The sequence below is a fragment of the Asterias rubens genome, chromosome 6, assembly GCF_902459465.1.
Source record: "Asterias rubens chromosome 6, eAstRub1.3, whole genome shotgun sequence".
NCBI classification, from domain to species: domain Eukaryota; kingdom Metazoa; phylum Echinodermata; class Asteroidea; order Forcipulatida; family Asteriidae; genus Asterias; species Asterias rubens.
The window spans coordinates 16,235,334-16,260,298 of NC_047067.1; the positions used below are offsets into that span (position 1 = coordinate 16,235,334).

The window sequence follows — 24,965 nt, forward strand, 5'->3', positions numbered from 1 at the left end:
GGTGCTTTTTCTCTGTATGGAGCCAAACGTTTTCTCCGTGTAGTCTGACCGTATAGGGGATGTACCACGTACTACGCGCGCATGTACACAGTAATGACAGTCTCCAGCTTGTTTCGCGTCAAACTTTCTGGTGTTTGTACACACGGAGGACCGCGATTTGAAAGGATTTTTACAAAAGATTTTAGGTACAGAAGGTATTTGTTGATTATAGAGGCATTCATTTTCATTTCTCAAGGTATGTTGTGATTATTTTCAACCACTTTTCGTAGCTTTGTTTTCCTGTCGGACGACAATAAACTTGAGAAAACTTGTGTGCACAACTTTCCACGTAAACAAACCTTCACTTGATACGCAAACAATGTTTTCAATGTTTTGTTGATCTCTCTTATGTTTCCAACCTGAAAGCTTGAATTTGGTGAGTCAAACAAAGGAACTGTGAAAATCATTCAAAAGATAATTTCATCCTCTACAAAATAAACTCAACTTGTAACACAAGAAAATAATCACACCGACAGTTATACGACGTTTTTTTGGATAGGGCCGGAAATCGATTGAATTTTCCTGGCGCACTAAGGACCGTGTGACATTATGTTTAATGTTGCGTGCGTGCTAAAGGGTTAAGGGAGACCATACATAGTGTAGATAGCTTAGTTGGTAACCCTATGTTGGCAGTCTTTAAGGGAGACCATACATACAATGTAGTGTAGATAGCTTAGTTGGTAACCCTATGTTGGCGAACTTTAAGGGAGACCATACATAGTGTAGATAGCCTAGTTGGTAACCCTATGTTGGTGAACTTTAAGGGAGACCATACATAGTGTAGATAGCTTAGTTGGTAACCCTATGTTGGTGAACTTTAAGGGAGACCATACATAGTGTAGATAGCTTAGTTGGTAACCCTATGTTGGCGGTCTTTAAGGGAGACCATACATAGTGTAGATAGCTTAGTTGGTAACCCTATGTTGGCAGTCTTTAAGGGAGACCATACATACAATGTAGTGTAGATAGCTTAGTTGGTAACCCTATGTTGGCGAACTTTAAGGGAGACCGTACATAGTGTAGATAGCCTAGTTGGTAACCCTATGTTGGTGAACTTTAAGGGAGACCATACATAGTGTAGATAGCTTAGTTGGTAACCCTATGTTGGTGAACTTTAAGGGAGACCATACATAGTATAGATAGCTTAGTTGGTAACCCTATGTTGGCGGTCTTTAAGGGAGACCATACATAGTGTAGATAGCTTAATTGGTGAACCTATGTTGGCGGTCTTTAAGGGAGACCATACATACAATGTAGTGTAGATAGCTTAGTTGGTAACCCTATGTTGGTGAACTTAAAGGGAGACCATACATAGTGTAGATAGCTTAGTTGGTAACCCTATGTTGGCGGTCTTTAAGGGAGACCATACATAGTGTAGATAGCTTAGTTGGTAACCCTTTGTTGGTGAACTTAAAGGGAGACCATACATAGTGTAGATAGCTTAGTTGGTAACCCTATGTTGGTGAACTTTAAGGGAGACCATACATAGTGTAGATAGCTTAGTTGGTAACCCTATGTTGGCGGTCTTTAAGGGAGACCATACATACAATGTAGTGTAGATAGCTTAGTTGGTAACCCTATGTTGGTGAACTTAAAGGGAGACCATACATAGTGTAGATAGCTTAGTTGGTAACCCTATGTTGGCGGTCTTTAAGGGAGACCACACATAGTGTAGATAGCTTAGTTGGTAACCCTATGTTGGCAAAATTTTAAGGGAGACCATACATAGTGTAGATAGCTTAGTTGGTAACCCTATGTTGGCAAAATTTTAAGGGAGACCATACATAGTGTAGATAGCTTAGTTGGTAACCCTATGTTGGCGGTCTTTAAGGGAGACCATACATACAATGTAGTGTAGATAGCTTAGTTGGTAACCCTATGTTGGTGAACTTTAAGGGAGACCATACATACAATGTAGTGTAGATAGCTTAGTTGGTAACCATATGTTTGCGAACTTTAAGGGAGACCATACATAGTGCAGATAGCTTAGTTGGTAACCCTATGTTGGTGAACTTTAAGGGAGACCATACATAGTGTAGATAGCTTAGTTGGTAACCCTATGTTGGTGAACTTTAAGGGAGACCATACATAGTGTAGATAGCTTAGTTGGTAACCCTTTGTTGGCAAAATTTTAAGGGAGACCATACATAGTGTAGATAGCTTAGTTGGTAACCCTATGTTGGCGAACTTTAAGGGAGACCATACATAGTGTAGATAGCTTAGTTGGTAACCCTATGTTGGCAAAATTTTAAGGGAGACCATACATAGTGTAGATAGCTTAGTTGGTAACCCTATGTTGGCGAATTTTAAGGGAGACCATACATAGTGTAGATAGCTTAGTTGGTAACCCTATGTTGGCAAACTTTAAGGGAGACCATACATAGTGTAGATAGCTTAGTTGGTAACCCTATGTTGGCGAACTTTAAGGGAGACCATACATAGTGTAGATAGCTTAGTTGGTAACCCTATGTTGGTGAACTTAAAGGGAGACCATACATAGTGTAGATAGCTTAGTTGGTAACCCTATGTTGGCGAACTTTAAGGGAGACCATACATAGTGTAGATAGCTTAGTTGGTAACCCTATGTTGGCAGTCTTTAAGGGAGACCATACATACAATGTAGTGTAGATAGCTTAGTTGGTAACCCTATGTTGGCGAACTTTAAGGGAGACCATTCATAGTGTAGATAGCCTAGTTGGTAACCCTATGTTGGTGAACTTTAAGGGAGACCATACATAGTGTAGATAGCTTAGTTGGTAACCCTATGTTGGCGGTCTTTAAGGGAGACCATACATAGCTTAGTTGGTAACCCTATGTTGGTGAACTTGAAGGGAGACCATACATAGTGTAGATATCTTAGTTGGTAACCCTATGTTGGTGAACTTTAAGGGAGACCATACATAGTGTAGATAGCTTAGTTGGTAACGCTATGTTGGCGGTCTTTAAGGGAGACCATACATACAATGTAGTGTAGATAGCTTAGTTGGTAACCCTATGTTGGTGAACTTAAAGGGAGACCTTACATAGTGTAGATAGCTTAGTTGGTAACCATATGTTGGTGAACTTTAAGGGAGACCATACATAGTGTAGATAGCTTAGTTGGTAACCCTATGTTGGCAAAATTTTAAGGGAGACCATACATAGTGTAGATAGCTTAGTTGGTAACCCTATGTTGGCGGTCTTTAAGGGAGACCATACATAGTGTAGATAGCTTAGTTGGTAACGCTATGTTGGCGGTCTTTAAGGGAGACCATACATAGTGTAGATAGCTTAGTTGGTAACCATATGTTGGTGAACTTTAAGGGAGACCATACATAGTGTAGATAGCTTAGTTGGTAACCCTATGTTGGCAAAATTTTAAGGGAGACCATACATAGTGTAGATAGCTTAGTTGGTAACCCTATGTTGGCGGTCTTTAAGGGAGACCATACATACAATGTAGTGTAGATAGCTTAGTTGGTAACCCTATGTTGGTGAACTTGAAGGGAGACCATACATAGTGTAGATATCTTAGTTGGTAACCCTATGTTGGTGAACTTTAAGGGAGACCATACATAGTGTAGATAGCTTAGTTGGTAACCCTATGTTGGCGGTCTTTAAGGGAGACCATACATAGTGTAGATAGCTTAGTTGGTAACCCTATGTTGGCGGTCTTTAAGGGAGACCATACATAGAGTGTAGATAGCTTAGTTGGTAACCCTATGTTGGCGGTCTTTAAGGGAGACCATACATACAATGTAGTGTAGATAGCTTAGTTGGTAACCCTATGTTGGTGAACTTAAAGGGAGACCATACATAGTGTAGATAGCTTAGTTGGTAACCATATGTTGGCGAACTTTAAGGGAGACCATACATAGTGTAGATAGCTTAGTTGGTAACCCTATGTTTGCGAACTTTAAGGGAGACCATACATAGTGTAGATAGCTTAGTTGGTAACCCTATGTTGGTGAACTTTAAGGGAGACCATACATAGTGTAGATAGCTTAGTTGGTAACCCTATGTTGGCAAACTTTAAGGGAGACCATACATAGTTTAGATAGCTTAGTTGGTAACCCTATGTTGGCGAACTTTAAGGGAGACCATACATAGTGTAGATAGCTTATAGTTGGTAACCCTATGTTGGCGAACTTTAAGGGAGACCATACAAAGTGTAGATAGCTTAGTTGGTAACCCTATGTTGGCAAACTTTAAGGGAGACCATATATAGCTTGGAAAGATTGATCACAAGGTTTCTCACTAGCCAGGCTAGCCCATTTCTTGATAATCTTCAATTTGCATACAGGCAAAGTAGGGGAGTTGACGATGCAGTGCTTGTCTATCTTCACAAACTTTACAATCACCTGGACTCACCCCGAACATACGTCAGGTCTCTGTTTATTGATTTCTCCAGTGCTTTTAACACAATACAACCTCATATCCTTGCGCAGAAATTATTACAAATGAATATCTCACCCCAAATTGTGCGATGGATACATGGATTTTTAAGAGATAGGCCACAGTGGGTCAAAGTAGGAGGTGTTTGTTCTGATGTAAAATATATCAATACTGGTGTTCCTCAAGGATGTGTCATCTCTCCTGTGTTATTTTCGTTATATACCAGTGACTGTTTATGTTCCAGCTCAAATTGCAGCATCATTAAATATGCAGATGACACGGTAGGGTAAACTGGGGTAAAAACGCCCGTTTTTCTAGTTTATGAGAAATGTCTCCGAATTTCTTGGAGACAGAGGGAAATTAATGTGTGGTTTTATCCATTACATATCTCCTCTATTGTGTGCAAATATAAAATTAAACTCACTATGTTGATAAAGGGAAATTTTCCTTGCTTTTTGAAAGGAAGTTTGGCGGGCGTTTTTACCCGGGTGTTGGGGTAAAAACGCCCAAGACCCGGGTAAAAACGCCCGCGCATATGTAAACCCCCAAAAGCGATTGCTATTATATACAGGTTTTTGTAGTGGAATCATATTTATTCAATTGATTCAATATTGAGGAACCTACACTAACTACAAACAATTTTTTAAACACAGTTAGTTCATTATATAACTATAAACTCAATCATTTGAAACCGTAATTTTATTTGGAAGGTTGAAACATTAGCGCACATAATTAACGCACGACAAACTTTAACACCTATTTTATGTACCAACTTTGAAAGGTCTAAGGTTACAAAGCCCATAACTGAAGCACACTGTTCCCAGGAAATCGTCCCAGAAGCTCCTGATTTCACAAGCACTAAGACTCATGTTAAAATGACTTGTCAGTTAAGATTGCAAAGATTTGCAAATAAGGCCATTCTTAGCTCTTTGTAAAATCAAGCTTGGATCACTGATATTTCTTTTAAGACCTAAGATTAGAAGACGCATTTCATACTAAAACTGTTTTTTTCTTTCTTTTTTTCTTTTTTTTCAGTATTACTTAGAAAGCTTTGACTCTATATCTTACATCATGCTTTTACAAGCAACTTTAAAACATATTCGGTCAATTCAGCTTGAAACATGCCTTACTAAAGTCAATCATGTTTTTACCCCAAGCAAAATCAATGTTATTAGTCATAAATTTACATATATGTTTCTAGCCTGCTTTGTGATAGTAGCTATTTCAATGCATATTTATCTGCCATTTATTGAATTTGACCATAGTTTTAGCCAAGTCTTCTTGATTTAATCCCCAGTGGCGTGCAGTAGTTGGAATGATGGTCTGTAATTTGCAGAGGATATCACAGCGTCGAGTCTGGAGAATGTCATCATTTTTTTCTGGCCAAATGAATCTGTTGGTGCCACGAGGCAGCATGTATTTGACGGTCACATGAGTCGGAGTGATTGGTAGCATCACTACTCCAATGTATAAATCCTCCTCATATATAGCTGCCACATATTCTCCCACTTGATAATTTGCAGAAATCACGTTTTCAGAAGATCCTGCCGAGTGTACTGTCCCTGATGAAGCTGCTGCCTGTGACGCTACTAGTGTTTCTTGTTTGTTGTCATTCGATGTCGCTTGCATTTTCTTTTGTTCCATTTTCCTCTTCTGTGCTAGGTCTTTTTTCTCTTTTGCTACTTCTCGATTCTTTTGCAGCTGCTCTTTCTTACTTTTAGCCAGTTGTTTTTTCGCTTTGATTTCTGCTTTCTTTTTCTGTTTTTCTTGTTCTTCTGTTTGAAGCCTTACAACCACTTCATCTTCTGTTAGGCATTCCCCAAATGATCTCTTCACAGCTTTCCCCCTTTTCTTTTCATTAACTGGTGCCTGTCGTTTCTGAAGTGAGTTAAGCACAGCGACCTTCATTGCTCGCTTTGGCGTGAGAGGATCAGTGAGGGAGTCATCTTCACTAGAAGGAGAAACCAATGGACTTGGTGGAGAGCTAACGTGGGCTGGACTCTGTGTGTCCCAAGAAAGATCAGGTGCTGGACTAAGTGTTGGCTGTGTGGTCTCACCTTCATCTACACTGGAACATGAAGCTGCAACTTGGTCTGGACTCATCTGTGTGTCCTGATTAACTTGTACCGTGCTACATGTAGGCCTACGTGTATCTGTATCTGGACGGAAGAACACCTTGGCTGGAAGAAGCTTCTCTGTGGGAATGGCATGTCTGTCCACTGGATATATTCCGCTTTTCATGAAGCCAGAGATAACATGCTCTTTACGGAAAGCCTTAGCATACAGCTGCTTCAGCAGGCCAGGAAAAGTTGACTTGTCAACACTTTTTAGTCGACTACCCTTGTAGTGCCGCTTCAGGATTTTGCTCCAGTCTTTTTTGGCAGGGCCAAACACACCAACATCTAATGGTTGTAGAACATGCGAACAGTGCGGTGGCATACAGAGAAGGTGCACATCGTGTGCTTTGGCTGTGGTTATTAGATCTACAGTGATGTGACTACTGTGCCCATCGAACAAAACCAGAATGGGTTTCTTGATGTGTCTGACGTGGTATAAGAAGCGCTTCTCGAACCATGAGGCCAGTGTTGTCCCTTCCATCCATCCTGAATCAGTTGTCGAGTACCCTGCACCATAAGGACCACCAACACACCAAGAATCATACAAGTTCTTGGCCTTGTAGAGGATATATGGGGGGAACACTTTACCATTTGCAGCAACACATCCCAAGACAGTGTACATTTCTTTCCCACTACCTGGAATGACAACACTGGGGTTGCGTTTCCCTTTCTTTACAAATACTCTCTTGCATTTTGGATCGGTGACAAAGCCTGTCTCATCCAGATTGATGATTTGAGCAGGAGAATCACGGATTCCTAGCTCATCAACTTTTTGTTCTAAAATGTCAAAGAACTTTGATATGACAAACTCATTGCAGGATGTAGCCCTAGAGATGGTTAACACCTCTGGTTTTCTAGGAGCAAGTTCAGTCATCCAGCGTCTTGTGAAGCCGTAGAACCAATCGTCGCCTGGACGGTTATTCTTGAACCGGGTCTTCTTTGCCAGAGATGCGACATACTCTTCTGTGATGTCTAGTATATCTGATTTCTCCATTGGACATGCATACTCCCCAGCTGCAATAATGGCTGTTACCAAGAGTTCCTCCTCTGCATGCGAAAGGTCTGTAGCTCTTCCTGATCCGTATTTAAGATTGGGATCTGCGATGTGCTCTCTGAGTGTTCGTCTTGGAATCTTGTATTGCCTTTCTGCTTCACGTTGACTTATTTCACCTCTCTGCACTCGGCAGAGGGCAGTTTTTAGAGTGATTGTGCTATACTTTTGTCGCAAACCAGTTTTCTGATACTGTCGAGGCATCTTGCTCTGAAAAAAAAGATGTAAGAAAGGCTAAAGGCTAGGCAACAGAATAGTGTTTGGAATGCGAAAGGTTGGGGAAGAAAAATCACTCAATTAAATAAAGCCAATGCCACCTTGCACCTTGAAAAATGCCCTAGGGCATGTAGGGTTACTGTTTACCCTTGAAATACGGGCAGCACTAATTATGTAGTGGGCTGCTGTGGATGCAGGCACCAAGGCCTATGGTAGGATAGCAAGACCAACTCATAGGCATATGCCTGGTACACGCAATACCAGTAGGTCTATGTAATCTTAACAACTTGACCCTAATATTTCAGACCTACATGCACTTGTATGCAAGCCTTGATGAAGAAATATTGACTACATAACACTGGCCTAATAGATTGTTTAAAAGTTTGTAGGAATATTGAAATTGAAATATTTACCTTCAGTAAAAGAGTCCTTCCTGTGAGCCCCAAGTGTGACTGGCTTCTGAAAGATACAGTACTTGTACAACATGTCATGTATGCATGTGTGTCCACAGGCTGTGCATGTGTTTTCACATGTGCTCTCGCATGTGCTCTCACATGTTTTGCGCATGTGCTGCGCATGTGACAGAATCTACCTCCCAGATTTTAATGAGGACACAACACACTCAAACAGTAATAGGTAAGGCCTACTGTTGTAACAGAGACAGTCAAGTGGTGGAAATAGATCAGAGCACACAGGACAACAAGAGATGAACGGAGAAGAGGTTGACGGAGGGGGGGGGGGGGGGGGGCAGAGGGAGGGGCTGGTATGACCAAAAGAGGTTGGACAACCCAAAAGACAACAAGTGGGAAGGGTGGTTAGTTAATGAGGCAGATACAAATTTGGCTGTCAAATTATTTATAATGAGGTTTTTGATGACTAATGGGGCTTTAATAGAGTTCAATGTTAAAGGATGCTACTGGGCGTTTTTACCCCGAGGTACTTGATTTATCCTGGGGTAAAAACGCCCACTTGCAAAACAATAGTAAGCAAAATATTAAAATTCATTTGAATATTGTGATCATTTATTACTTTGTAGTTAACCCTTCTGAATATATATCAACTATGGAATAATAAAAAAAATACACAATGTGCTGTTTTTTTTTCTTTTTTAGGTTTAGTAGGTTAAACCTTCGACAGGCATTTTTCAAAACTTTTTAATTTTTTTTTTTTTTTACAGCAACTATGCATCCTTAAAACATGTTAATGAGTTTAATTCTTCTTTTTATTATATTTCCCATGCATTGTCCTTAATAGAAATATATTTCATTTAGTAATTCTATTTGTCTTTTTTTACTAGCGGAAGAAACAAGTCAAGTGGGCGTTTTTACCCCATGGGCGCTTTTACCCCAGTTTACCCTAATTACTGGGTACTTGAAAAATGACTCTACCGAGTATGTAACAGAGGTCATGAATTTTATTGACTGGTGTAATCGTCACTATCTCTCGATAAATGTACAGAAAACTAAGGAGATGATTTTTGATTTTCGACGAGGTGCTGAGACACATGACCCTCTCACTATCAATAACTGCATTGTAGAAAGAGTCAATGAATATAAGTATCTTGGAACTGTAGTGGATGATCAACTGAACTGGAATAGGAATACTGAAACGATATACAGTAAAGCTAACCAACGTTTGTACTTTTTGAGAAAATGAAGGACCCGACCCACCCACTTTTTAATTGCTTTGTTTTTAATCGCTCTGGTATTAGACTCCGTCCACCACAAACAAAATCACTTCGTTTTCGACAATCCTTTGTTCCCAATTCAATTCATCTTTTTAATTCTTTAGTCAAACGGTAATTACTTATTTTTTAACTGTACCACAAATGTTTTGTATAATTTTAAAGTAACTTGTAAGTATTGTCAGTAATCTATTCCAATCATTCGCTGTAATTTTAGCAATATACAATTTTTTCGTGGTTTTGTATTGTGCTTTACATTTTATTGTTCGGTTTTATGAACATGTTTATTATAATAATAATAATAATAATATTTTAATGTCTCCAATTGCCAATGGAAAACAATTATCTGTATATGTTATGCGGACAATAAAGAATTATAATCTAATCTAATCTAATCTAATCTATAGTGTAGATAGCTTAGTTGGTAACCCTATGTTGGTGAACTTTAAGGGAGACCATACATAGTGTAGATAGCTTAGTTGGTAACCCTTATGTTGGCGGTCTTTAAGGGAGACCATACATAGTGTAGATAGCTTAGTTGGTAACCCTATGTTGGCGGTCTTTAAGGGAGACCATACATAGTGTAGATAGCTTAGTTGGTAACCCTATATTGGCGAACTTTAAGGGAGACCATACATAGTGTAGATAGCTTAGTTGGTAACCCTATGTTGGCGGTCTTTAAGGGAGACCATACATAGTGTAGATAGCTTAGTTGGTAACCCTATGTTGGCGAATTTTAAGGGAGACCATATATAGTGTAGATAGCTTAGTTGGTAACCCTATGTTGGCGGTCTTTAAGGGAGACCATACATACAATGTAGTGTAGATAGCTTAGTTGGTAACCCTATGTTGGCGAACTTTAAGGGAGACCATACATAGTGTAGATAGCTTAGTTGGTAACCCTTATGTTGGCGGTATTTAAGGGAGACCATACATAGTTTAGATAGCAATTAGTTGGTAACCCTATGTTGGCGAACTTTAAGGGAGACTAGTGTAGAATAGCTCAGTTGGCAATCCCATTTTAATTTATTCCTACATTATGTTAATGTATGCTAATGAGCAGGGGTTGAGCATGCGCACTGCATAGCTGTAATAAAGCACTCATGATACTGGCAAGTAATGTCACTACATGTTTCATTTATTTCAAGTCCTTAGACATTACATTGACGACAAAGATGGGATTTCAGACGGTATGTTTTTTTCGTCGAGACCACCGTAAGCTAGTATAGCCTTAGTACATTCGGGTTTTAGGTGGACTTGTTACACCAAAACTGCAAGCTATCAGTGTTTATTGAGCGAACTAACTCGACGCATTGACGCGCTCGATTGGAGAACTTTTGTATGCTAATAGCGCACGGGGCAACAACATGAAGCCCTTCAAGAACGCAAGAAAGCAATTCTGCTCACAGAGGTCGGTCCTGAAGTTTAAGGCACACTGGTAAATCTCCTTGTGCCCAAGAAAGCAAAGGTCGTCCTTTTCCAGGACATTCTGAAAAAGTTGGAGAATAATTTTATTCCTACACCTCTGGAAATCGCTGAGAGCTGTAAATTCCGCACCAGGAACCAGAAACAGAATGAGAAAAGCAGTGAGTACATTGTTGCCTTGAAACACCTAACTTTGTACTGTAACTTTGTAATCTCTAAGTATAGGACTACACCACACACAACAATGGGTTACACACCTGCAGAATTGTTGATGAAGAGAACGCTCAGAACACACCTATACGTAGGTCTGGTTCAGCCAAATTTAGCATCAAGGGTTGAAAAACAACAGTTGCGTTGAAAGCAGCAATTTGGCTCCAAAAAAAGAGAGAGGACTTTTGACCCAGATGAGCAAGTTCGTCTTCTCAGTCCTCCCAACAGGTCTTTGCCAAACAAGTGGGGTGTTGGGAAAATAGTAGAAGTGTGTGGTACGAAAAGATACTTAGTTGAACTGGGAACAAAATCAGAAGTGTTCATGTTGACCAAATGATTCCAGCCAAAGATAAACTAAAGCCTGAACATGAATACCTAGCTCCCGAGGTTTTGGGTGAAAGTGAGTTGGAAACGACCATAGTGGTTGAATCACCAAATTCAGCTATTAATGACAAAGAATCAGACTCCTCTAATCAAAGTTCTTGGACTAAAACAGAGCCAAACAAACCTGTAGTGGAGTCAGCATCTAAACCAGTTATGGTGAGAAGATCTTAGAGGATTCGAAAACCACTGGTTAAGTTAGACTTGTATAGTTCATACAAAACCAAACAAAAAGCCAGTTTGAACAGATTCATAGCTAACTGGGTCTTTTAGCCTCTCACATTCAAATCCTATCCACACCTTCTCGCGGTGAATCTGTTAACCTTAGTCTTGCGGCTAGGCGGCTGACGTACATAGAAGGGTGCTCTTGTCTCCCCTGTCCCAAGGAGGCAGCAGAGTCCAGCCACACCACCATCCCAGTGGCTACCCAGGGGCAACCAATCTCCTATAATGAACACAACTACTAGCACCAGGGTTAGAGCCCCTGCTCCATATAAGGCAGATAGCAAAAGACGCAGGACTCCTGTAACGATGACGAGTGGTACTCAAAGCTCCCCTGGGGAAGGTGTTTTGCAAATCCATCCGTATTGCAACGTGGAACGTCCTTACCCTTAACATGAACGGTTATCCAGCAGCATTTATCCGGCAAATTAAATCATACAACATTTCTCTATGAGGCGTCACCGAGTCCAGACTCAATGACAGCGGCCTTCATTAGTTCGATGAAGCTACACTAATATACTCTGGTGGCACTACAAAGACCATCGGTGTCGCTCTCTTTGTACGTCCCCCTTTCAACAGAGTCATCACCAAATGGCAAACAATCTTCGACCGTCTACTTTTTGACATGGTCAACTCTCCATCATTGTGGCTTATGCTCCAACAAATGTATCAGACGACAGCACAAAGGATATATTCTACGACCAATTAACTGCTGTGGTTGAGAATGTATCAGCCCACAACAAGCTCATTGTCCTTGGCGACATGAACGCCTCCCCACCCTCCTGCTCAAGGAACGGCTCCGAATCCATCCTAGGTGCATTCAACACTGGCCCAACCAACGACAACTCAGTGAGGCTCAGAGAGGCTCCTCTCAGAACATACCAATAACTGGTAGCTGATTACACCAACGCAACATCCACAGAGTCACCTGGATCTCAAACGATGGTCACACACAAAATGAACTAAAATCCTACAGGGTCTACAGAGGAGCTGAAGCCCCTGCAAACACAGATCAACGCCTGCTTATCCCATTTCTAGCAATCACTCCCCGTTTCCACTCCAAGAAGCCCCCCACCCCCTTGTATGACAAGGAACGAGTCACCAAAGACAAAACCCCGCACTCAAATACTCTGTCACAAGCCAAAAAAGGTTCCAAGCTATTGGTGACCTGCAAGATGACGTGGAATCTGCATCAACAAATCAATGGTTCTCCCTGTTCCTCAGGAGACACTAGACAGATGGAAGGAACATTTCGAAGCTGCCCTCAACCACCCACCAGCTCCATCATGCCCAGACTTGGACATCCCTACAACTCCTCCTCCAGACCAGGGAACCTTTGCAAAAACCCCACCTTGGAAGAGGTGATATCAACCATCAAAAAGCTGAAGAAAGGTAAAGCTGCCGGCCCAGACCACATCCCTCCTGAGCTTCTGAAGTGTGCTATTGATCCTATCAGTGCCGTCCTCCACAAGCTCTTTCTGCAGGCCTGGCAATCAGGCAAAGTCCTGGCAGAGTGGTAAGAGGGCATCATAGTCACACTCTATAAGGGGAAGGGCCCTCTTCTGCTTGTCGAGCATAGAGACGCCCTGAGCAATCTGGATTTACAGCTGGCCGCTCCACAATGGATGCCATTCTTGCCCTCCGCCTGTTATCTGAGCTGCATCATGAGTTCTGTCAACCTCTGTCCGTGGCCTACGTCGACCTGAAGGCTGCTTTGGACTCTGTCGCACTCAGGAAAGCTCTCCAAGGCATAGGGGTTCCCGACTGTCTCCTCACCCTCATTAAGGATCTTCAAACCAATACCTCTGCCAAGGTACACCAAGGAAGGAACACCTCTAAATGCTTCCCCACAAGATCAGGTGCAAGACAGGGTTGCATCTTGGCTTCTTCCCTCTTCTACGGTGCCATGGACTGGACCATCGGCCAGTCAAGGTTCTCGGACATGGACTACGCAGATGACGTCGCCCTGGTCAGCAGAATGTTTTTGTCTTTCTTTAGAAAAAACATGTTTGTGCCATAACAAATGTGGATGTGATCAACATGCAAATATCTTGTTAAAATGCACACACGCACTTTACATCTAATGCATAACCAATTTCATTGGCCAATCAGCGTTGTTTCTCAGTACATCACTTCCAGGGGTTAGTGAAGAGAGGTATCGATACGGCGCGCTGCGCATGGTACACCTTAGTTGGACACCCCATGTGAGTGGTCTTTAAGGGAGACCGTTCTTAGTGTAGATAGCTCAGTTGGTAATCCCCCTGTTCGTGGCCTTTTAGGGAGATCACTATAATGCTCATATTATTTGTTCATGTGACGTGTCTCATGGTTGAACGCACAACAGCTTCAATATACAGCTCACACATTGCTCTGTTAAATGCTTTGTGACAATTTTTAAGGCTCAAAATAGCTTTTATGCTACAGCAAATAACCTGAATGTAAATTACTATAGACTGTACTGAAATATGAAATATCCAGACTTACCTAGAACAAATCTGGCTGAAAAAGGCATGTGAAACAGGTGACAAAAACCCAATATCTGCATTGTATTCTGACAACACATAGGTTAGCACATCAAATCTGAAAACAAAAGAACATACATGTTAACCAAAATGATGAATTGGGTTTTTTATCCCGGAAGAGAAATTTGATATAAGCTTCTTTAAACCAACTACTCTAAGAACAACATGTTAAGAAAAATGGCAAATGGCAAAAACAGGAAACAGTTTATGAAATGCATGGCATTTAGTTATGCTTCCGTCAAATATGCTAGCCAATTTGCATCCAAATGGAAATACAATCGCTCAAACTTTGCAACATTTGGATAATAATGGAAGAAAACACACCCTTGTCACAAAAAGTTGTGTGCTTTCAGATGCTTGATTTTGAGACCTCAAAATCTAATTCTGAGGTCTCAAAATCAAATTTGTGGACAATTATTTCTTTCATGAAAACTATGTTTCTTCAGAGGGAGCCGTCTCTAACAATGTTTTAATTTATCAATAGCCTAATTACTTGTACCAAGTAAAGTTTTATGATAATAATTATTTTGAGTTATTACAAATGGTGTCCACTGCCTTAAAGCCATTGGACATTTTCAGTACAGAAAACAAATTAAAAGTTCACAGATTTACAAATAACTTACAGGGTTTACAGAAGGTAATGTTGAAACACTTTTCTTGAAACATTATTCCATGAAATGCAGAAAACATTAAAACAATATATATTTTCAATATCGAGAATTACGGATTTATTTTAAACACATGTCATGACACGGCAAAACGTGCGGAAACAAGGGTGGGTTTTCCCATTGTTTCTCCCGACTCCGATGACCGATTGAGCCTAAATTTTCACAGGTTTGTTATTTTATATATAAGGCCTTGGACAATACTGTTTACCGAAAGTGTCCAATGGCTTCAAAGATTAGAAAGGTACGCTAAGATAAAAGGAGTGACTCAGTTATAGTAACTCTCCCCAGCACAGTCGTTTGGACCACTGCTCATTCAAACTCTTAGAAGAAATGACCTTATTGTAGTTCAAATTCACAATTCTCGCAAGATTAGTGTTAAAAATCTATACCAAGGCTCTGAAAAAGTTATAATAACAATAATAATACACAAGCACTTATATAGGGCCCCACGAAGAACGGAGTGCTTAACAACTTAAAGAAGAGGAACAAAAGAACAGTGAATCGCGGAAACAAATGAGTTTTCAATTTCCGCTTGAACACAGACAAAGACGGCGCTTCTCGAAAACTGAACGGTAGTTCATTCCAAAGACGAGCCGTGGTAGATGTGAAAGTCATGTCAACAGCTTTCTTGTACGATCTTTGGACAACAAGCCGGGTCCGATCAGTGGAGGAGCACAGTCGTGGTCTGTGTTCAGCGGAACCAATGTTCTGGAGTTGAGTGATGGCAGAAAGATAACTAGGGGCAAGGTTGTTCATAGCCTTGTAGACATACAGCATGAGTTTAAAAGCAATTCTTTGTCTGAGAGGGAGCCAATGAAATTCCCTCAGTAAGTCGATAGAGGGCACATCCAGTCCACCAGCCACAACTAACCGCGCTGCTTTGTTCTGCAGGCGTTGCAGACAAGTAAGATTGGCCTCGCGCGCCCCATTAAGAAGGGAGTTAGCATAGTCCAGACGGGATAGCACAAGGCCTTATAACGACATGATGGCAGGCGTCAATGGTGATGAAGCGACGAATACACCACAAGTTACGTATGTGGAAGTTGACGGACTTACATATCGTATTAATTTGGCTAGTCATGGTGAGAGATTTGTCAAAAGTAACAGCTAGGTTCTTGATTGATGTAGATCTCCGAATGGATAAATCACCCACGTTCAGATGAAGATCAGGAAGAGCAGCAGAAACATTTCTATTGGCAATTAGAAAGAACTCAGTCTTATCCTGGTTTAAGCGAAGTGTGTTTTGAATCATTCATTCCTCAGAGGAGAATTGGCCGTCAATGGAGACTTTAGTGACACGATCCTTGAGGAAAACCAAGATTTAACAGTGCTCCCGATACCAAATTTGGATTCTTATCTGGCCACAAGGATATGGTGGTCGACGGTATCAAAGGCAGCAGACATGTCGAGAAGGACCATGAGGACAGCCTTATTGTTATCAAGGGAATGCAGCAGACCATTTTTCACCTTCAGAAGGGCTGTCTCCGTACTGTGGTGACGCTTGAACGAAGACTGGAGGGGCTCACCCAGATTGTTGCTGTCCACATGGGCCATTACTTGACATGACGCTGCCTTCTCGATGACTTTGAACAGGAAAGGAAGGTTGGCAATGGGCTGGTAGTTTTTGAGAGGATTTCTATCCAAAGTACTTCTCTTAATTACAGGAGTAATGATGGACTCTTTGAGGGCAGAAGGAAAAGTGCCACTGGAAAGAGATGCATTAACTGTCTTAGTGATAACATGAACCAGGACATCAAGGTACTTTTTGAAAAGCCAAGATGGAATAGAGTCAAGGGTACACACTTTGGTGGGGAACTGCCTGCACAATCTCCGCAACATCATCGCTTTCAAGTGGTTGAAAATCAGATAAGGATGACTGAGTAACTGTAACATACATAACATTAGCAGAGACATTACATGAACCAACATCATTACGAATCTCAAGCTTCGAGACAGACTTGGGTAAGATCTTGGATGGCCTATTGAGAAGAGCGTCAATAGTGCGAAACATTTCTTTGGGATTAGTGGAGGCACATTTATCAGAGAAAAACCCGATCTTAGAATCTATGATGAGCCTGCCAACAAGTTCTTTCTGCAGCCTGAAAAGTTCTTCGTCCTCTTGTGACGGACTCTTCTTCAATTTGCTGTCCATTCTGCGCCGTTCACATCTCGCACCATGGATTGTGTCATTGTACCACGGGAGTCTATGCTTGACAGTAGTGGTTTTGGTGATCAAAGGACACACATCGTTGAGAGTAGCAGATGTTATGCTGATGAATGACTGAACGAGAACATTTGGATTGGCGCTATCAGGAATGGAGTCAACCTTTTCACTTAGCAGTTCACGGAAACGGTTGTGGTCCATTTTGCCATATTCATGGTAGGTCTTACTGATCTTGAGGTGGTTAGGTTTTTCACAATTGAATTAAGAGAGCACTTGATCAAGAAATGGTGATCAAGTGATCCTACTATTGTATGGGTTACAGGGTCAACTTCAACATTATAAACAAGGTTGTCACCAACACCAGATATCACAAGATCAAGGAAGTGACCTTTTGTATGCGTAGGATCCTTGACATGTTGGTAAAAACCAAAGTTCTCAAGACCAGTACAGAACTTACGAGTGTCCAATTTTTCAGGTTTGTCCAAATGCAGATTAAAATCACCAAGGTAGATAGATTTATGTGGTGTGTCACATATCTTGTCCAAAAATGTCTCAAACTCTTCTAGAAATTTAGAAGTCTTGAATTTGTTGACCCGTGATGGTGGTGGCCTAATAGAGCAACAACTTGGATTTGATTTTTGAGGGTGACAACACATTGCTCGAAAGTAACAGAATTAATGTCAGTTGGTAAGGGGCTTTAGTTTGGCAAGGATTCCAACACCTCCACCATAGGTAGTGCTTCCACGAGGGTAGTTGAAAAACTCGTAACCAGGAGGGGTAAATTCACCAATGACTACAGAATCATCCTCAAGTAGCTTGGTTTCAACAATTACCATTATTTCTATATCATATGACAAAACATGATCTAAGAGAGTAACTGTCTTGTTCGGTATGGAGTTTGCATTCCACACGTGAACAGTTATGTTGTGGAGTGGGGATGAGTGGGTATAGGTTATTAGCCAAAACCGAGTTAACTTTTACATGCTCAAAATCCCTTTATTTGTTGCTAATCCAAAACGTATTTGTCAATGCTGACTTTAACGCTAGACATTCTCGCAAAGGTCGCAAGTATTCCAACGGACTTTTTAAAGGAGCCTCTGAGCCGTCTAAAAAGAGAACTCTGTTAATCTGCATATTGAGAAACCCTGAATTCACAACCACTAGCCATTATGCCCTGGAGGACCTTTCCAAACTCTCCCGCAGTTTATCTGAGATAAACCATTATAAATGGAGCACAAATTGCTGTTGTTCAAGGTTTCAGCCTCTGAACTAGGTAGACCTACATGTAGCATATATGTTATCAGCTCTGACAGCAGAACTGGGTTTTTTTGTTAATCATCTTGCATTTTTCCATGTTCAAAAAAAAAATTCTGTGATGTTTTTTTCACCCTCTTCTATCCAGCAGGTCTTATATCAAATAAGAACACCTCCATTCTCTTTCTAAAAAGTAAACAGACATTCCATGTCAGACAAACACAATAGCCTCAACATTCTTTACATACATTATCGTACACAAAAACTTTGACTGTACAAAAGAAGAGTTTTACTTGTTCTGAATGTTTCCACTCCAGGAGTTTATCAACACCGAAACCCCCAAAAACTGCAAAAAAATAACCAATGGCAAAAGGAAAAAAAAGAAGATTGCACAAAAAACAAGTCTCAGTACTATGATAGCGCTTGTAAGCAGAGTGGAACTGTTCACCTTGTGTATAGCTGTCCACATGGTTAATCACTTAACAAGAGAACTCTTCTTAAGTACAGAAATAATGACAGAGTGTTTAAAGATTAGACAGAAATGAGAGGGAAGCGTTAACAATCTTTGTGATAACCGGGAGAAGAGTGGACAAAATTGTTCTTAACCAACCAGGGAGGTAAGGTGTCCAATGAGCAGGATTTGTTTAAAGGCGAATGGTAATTTGTTTAACGTCACAAGTAAGCTGCTCAAATTCATGTGTTGGAAAAATGTGTTGGAACAATGTCATTTGTATCAGGGTGTTATCTAACGTTGGAACATATGGTATCAACCTTGTCCTTGAAGGACAGAAAGTTGTCAGCAAGCTTGGTATTAGAATCAAATTCAGGTAAAATTTGAGCATTCTTGTTGTGAAGAACATTAAAAGTACTTTATCTTAGAGTGCTTCCAATAAAACCTTGTTGACATTGTAAAAATCCCTGGTCCTTCCTACCCTTGAATATGGCATCCCCTTCTGGGGCGCGCACACAGTCTCCCAACAGCAGCAACTTGATTATGTGCAGCGTATTGCTACTCGCGTCGCCCTAAAACAACGACCCTGCTCGCGTCGCCCTAAAACAACGACCCTGCTCGCGTCGCCCTAAAACAACGACCCTGCTCGCATCGCCCTTAAACAACGGCTCGATCAGATGTCTCACAAGGATAGGCTGTTTTTGGGCCAGCTTAACCGGTTGTCACTTTCTTCACGTAGAGATTTCTTGCTGTGCTCAATTTTATCATACCAAACAAGTCGGCTACAACATCATCCGTGTCATAGTCACTTTCTTTCACTTGACTAAATTTACTTTGAGTCAGGAAGAATATACTTTCGCTGTCACTTTCGCTACGTAAGAACGAGCGTATTTCCTGAATGTTGGTCTTTATCCATGTACCCTACATGTATATACGTGTACCATGTACATGTTGCATTCGTAAACAAATAATTGACTTAAAACCTGAACAAAATCTTATCATTCGCGCAAAATAATGGACTGATTTAAAAATAGCATGATGTCACAGGTGCATTTAATGCCAATGGTGAACGCGCCATTTGTGGGTACGAATAAACTCCCCAAAACACAACAAAACCAAATCCAAATCAAGAAGAAAACATTGTACATACATTACACAGTAAAATACTTCTTTTTTTCTACTAATTTATTATGTTTGTACAATTAACCAATTTTCCAAAGCATGCGCGAAACGTCGAATCTTTGAGGAAAAAACGCTTTTGTTGCTGGTTTGCGTAATTTCACCAAAAGAGGGTGTCCAATCTTGCACTATCGCAATGTTCTGTGTCAATGTTTCTTGTATTTTTTTTCGCACGCAAAGTAGTAACTTTTGGCCTGCTTTTCAGAAGAAAAAAAACAGAGCGCAACAATAAAGCGTCAGAATAGTCGGGTATGTACGGGAACCCCACGTGCACACCCCCCCCCCCCCCCCCCGACGTCAAGGGGTCATTGCGTACCATTATCATAGATAAACAGTTTTTGACTCTCGGCTGAAAAAGCTGCAGGGAGAGTTTCAGCGTAATATGCTTATAAGTCTGTATCTACGATGTCTTTTTGGCAAAAAAAAAGGTATTAGTTAAAATATTGAGGTTATCCTGCAGCCCCTGTTTAAACTTTGATTTATTGTAACTCAATACCTGATGACGTTCAAGTTTGCATTATCTGGATGTTAAGGTGAAATTGTCTCATGAGTCTCAAAGTTAAATTCAATTCCAATCTTGAGTTATGGTGTAGATAAGCCAGAAAATTTATTTTTAAAGAAAATATACAAAGGCAAATTTGACCGCCCGGTACGACCGGAAGGAGAGGTAATACAGTTATGCCGAAACTTTTCAAATATTGCCCCAATCACAGCTTTTACATTAAATGAGATAAAGCAAAAAGCAAATGACTTTTCATTTTTCAACTTTAAAAACCATAATATTTGACACCTGATGATGTCATCGTGACGTAACACCTTTTCTATCATCTCTGGTTACTGTCTACCTGCATGCAAAGTTTCATCTTTATGCAAGCCTCGCAACTATGCATTTTCTTGCGGACAATCGACTCAGAGAAGAATATTAAAAACTTTTTAAAATTTGTTTAAAAAGAATAAAAAAAACAAAAAGTTGTTCAGGCTGTGATCTACATGTATGTATGGGGGTGTTTAGGATGCTGAATATCTGTTTGACCACCCAATGATGAAGGGATCATATCGTTCGTTTGTAGAGAGAATTGACAGAAAAAGCCCAAGTGAGTAGGCTCCAGGTTAGCATAGGGAAGAGGGGGAGTCCCTTCCTAACGGTTTATGTAGGACACAAGGTTGAGTTGTCTAAGTGAATCTTCATTCTGCTTAGATGTGAAGATACTGTTCTCAGAAAGATCAACGCCCAGCTACTCTGATGTATCTGTGGAGAGGTTACAAAAGGAAAGGGCAAGAAAAACTGTTTCGCAGGGGAGGTTCCGATGAGAGCGCCACAACTTGAAATTGGATTGTATGTAGGAGTCCACTGGAACCAGACTTTTTTTCTCGGGCAGTAGGGGTAAAGCAGAATCAGTTGAAGAGGTCGTATGTGCCCCTGAAAAAACAGAAAACATGTACATGTATACATGTAACTAAAAAAGCCTTACCTATTTTGTATGGTTAGTTCATCATACTGGGAAGAAGGACTCCTTGTGATTAAATGATGATCACTTTGCTGATAGGACAGGACATTTTCAGTCAATGCCAATTGGCTCACTGGCTGGGGATATAGTGTAAAATAAAAAACATTGTTTTAATAAAAACCAATCATAATTTCTCAAAGAGAAATTCTTCAAAGTATTATCTCTTTAACAAATCACACAAGTTTTTCAATTCATTGCTTAAAAATGCAGTGCGTTTGAAAAATAACTTACCCTTGGTTGCTTGGAATAGTAGGGGAAAGACAGGTTGAGGAGACTATAACATTAAACAATTGTTGCCACTGTGAATGGGGTCCATGGCGACTTAGAAAATGGCACCAGAGGCTCAGCATGGTATCCATAAACATTGATTCTGGGAAACACAACTTTGAACACTATAAAGTCTCAAATCGATGTGGTACTGCTGGATTACGAGAAGGCGCTACACAAAGTGTCTCACAGGCAAGTCTAAAATTAGTTTTTTTTTTTTTTTTTTAGAGGTAAGGCACTTGAATGGATAACAGACTTCCTCCACTCCTGCAGTCACATCTGAGGTCCCACAAGGTAGTTTACTCGACCCTCTACTCTTCCTAATGTACATTAATGACCTGCCTGACTGCCTCTCAAGCTCAACAAGTACTTGTAAGCTATTCACAGACGACAGTGCTGTTTACAGACACATCTCTGATGAAACGGCTGATGCGCTTCAATGCCACAAAGAGCCAAATTGTAGAGTCACAAGTAAGAGTACCATTGTCCCTGCCTCAATACACCATCCATGGGCATACCTTGGAGGCCGCCAACTCTGCTAAATACTTGGGCAGGGATCGATTTCGCCTGTATCGCATTGCAATTTGCGATGCAATTTGGATGATTTCCTAAGCAATTTTAAAAAGTGCATCGCAAATTTTGTGATACAATTTGCGATGCATATTTTGCAGCATTGATGCTTGATACAAAAAAAAATTGATTTTTTCTTTACAACCATTCAAATTTAATAAATTTTCCCGCAATAAAAATGATGCTAAGTTAATAAGAAATCACCAGCAGGACACCAATAGGAAATTCAACAGCCAATAGAAACACATGTGTCTGAGACTGTGGCTTTCTCCCCCTCAGGCATTAGACGAACCAGACTACATGGTTGTTTTGACATACGTGTGTGGATTTGTTTATTCTGAGCAACGGTGACTTGGGATTTTTTAGGGAAAGTAAGAACAAACAGTTGTTTATTTATGTTAAGAACATCTGCAAGGTGTATTAAATCATTTAAACTATAAACAACAATTCAATGGTTATTGCAACATGAACAATGAACAATGTCATTTTTACATTTGGAACCACTCAGATTGCACCATCAACATCAGTCAAGAACCTTGGTGTATATTTTGATTGCAATATGTCTATGTCTTACCAAATAAACCACCTTTGCAAGTCTGTTCGATTTCAGTTATGTGTCACAGATAAGGAAGTATGTATCTGAAGAGGCATGTCATCATGTGATTCGCAGCCATGTTCTCTCCCGGTTAGACTATTGTAACGGGTTGCTTACAGAAGTCCCACAGGTGCATATTAAGAGACTTCAAAGTTTGCAGAACTGGGTTGCTCGTGTTATCTTTAGGTTAGATCGCCGTCATGATGCCATGCCTCTTCTAAGATCGCTTCATTGTTTACCAATTAAACAGAGGATTGTATTTAAGATTCTTTTATTCGTTTACAAATTCTTTCACAATCAGGCACCAGTGTATTTTAATGAATGTATTCAGTTGTATCGACCTTTGCGTACAAATCTTCGCTCCAATGCAGATCCATTTCGCCTTACTTTTCCCATGACTCACAGTAAGGCGGGAGATCGAACATTCACTGTTTCAGCAGCTAAAGAGTGGAATGAACTTCCCTCCTATATTAAATCTGCTGAAACAGTGAATGTGTTTAAGAAGATTCTTAAAACCTACCTCTTTCCTAATTGATTTTTTTTAATATTTTTTTTTTTTTTTCTATTGTTGTTTGTTTGTATAATGTTTAATTTATTGCTCTTTGTAAACGCTGTGATATGGTTTTACCATGAATAGCGTACCTAAATGCTTAATAATAATAATAATAATAATAATTGCGTCCTTAACCAGTTGCCACTGGGTGTCCTGTTAGCACACAGATTCATGCCAGGAGATGTCACTTCTTTTTTTCTCTTTTTTTTTTCCACAATGACATTCAATTAAAGTTACAAGCTAGGCCCTATGTATGACAACATTTTACTTAAACTTGGCCCTAAGACCTTAACCCGTATTGCAAATTAAGCATTTTTTTTATTTGCTAAGCACAATTTATCGAATGTTTGCAAAATTTTGATTTTGCTATAAATAAATAAAAATTGTGAAGCGGTTTTGCTATGCAAACATTTTGGACGAAATTGTTCCCTGTTTGGGAGTCCACCTTGATCTGGGGCTGAGCTTCAACACCCATGTTGACAACATCATAAAAAGAGCCAAGGCCTTCTTCTCCCGTAATCTGAGCCACAGCAGCCAGAAAATCAAAGAAGCTGTCTATACTTCCTTTATTCGATCAGCTGTCGAATATGCAGCAAACTCATCACTGGATGCCTCAGACCAACATCAAATGACAGAGAATGGTATAGAGCCACCTGATTTTCGACGCAGTGCGGCAAGCAGCAAAGAACGCTATAGCCAGACCACAGATGAGTGAAACCCTGCATTCAGCCACGTACCTGCTAACAATCAACTCAGTCCAGGAAAAGCTTCCTCAACAAAGTCAAACCAAGTGCAGAAGCCGGGGCTCTTCGAACTGACTTGTGGGATGAGAGACTTGGAAGAACTCCCCCCAGGTGCTGACTCAGGTTGGGCTGAATGGAAGTGCCTCAACTGACGTAGAACATCAACTGGCCAGTGCAAAGCGTCTCTCAAGAAGTGGGGATAACTAGACTCTGAAGACGTGACCTGCATATGTAAGACAGAGCCACAAACTATGCAGAGCTGAGGACCTTGCAGAGTACAACAAAATTGCTAGGAACTGCGTTCAATTCTTGCTGAAACACTATCTAGTGTGTGTGGACACGATTGACACCATGAATGCATTAGGAACCATTTAAATTTTACAGCAAGACACCCTTCTTCAAAACATCAGCCTCCAGCTAAGTGACATTTGGCTCTACTCTCCCTGACCAATGGATCTCAACCCTCTAATCCACAGCACATAGTATTAACTTGGGTCGTACTGGTAGATTTCAATGGCGACTGTAATCCTCTCATCTATACCATCTCAGCACTTGTCCTTTTCCCTGTGCAGGTTACCTATTTCAGTATTCCGACATGTAGGCTACAGCTAAGTGAGCATTCCAACACATCCCAACCTAATAACTTTGAGCAAGTTCATTCCCATCTCAAAAATGCAGAAAAACTGCTGATATAATTTGTATTGTTCTGGCCTGCATGGCATGGTGCTATCAGATCATACTGTGTGGGTAATGGCGTGATTTGAGAGCTTGA

The 24,965-nt window shown here is 40.6% G+C and overlaps 1 protein-coding gene across 2 annotated transcripts in view; it reads right to left on the minus strand.

Annotated features, from left to right (window-relative positions):
* The window catches only part of LOC117291695 (hyccin-like), a 138,772-nt gene that overhangs the window by 20,515 nt on the left and 93,292 nt on the right, over window positions 1–24,965 (minus strand). For both annotated transcript variants that reach the window (XM_033773543.1, XM_033773542.1), the window contains exons 7-8: window positions 21,430–21,542; window positions 14,204–14,299 (exon numbers count right to left, since the gene is read on the minus strand). In XM_033773543.1, coding sequence (XP_033629434.1) covers window positions 14,204–14,299; window positions 21,430–21,542 — 209 coding nt within the window. The remainder of the gene's footprint in view (window positions 1–14,203; window positions 14,300–21,429; window positions 21,543–24,965) is intronic.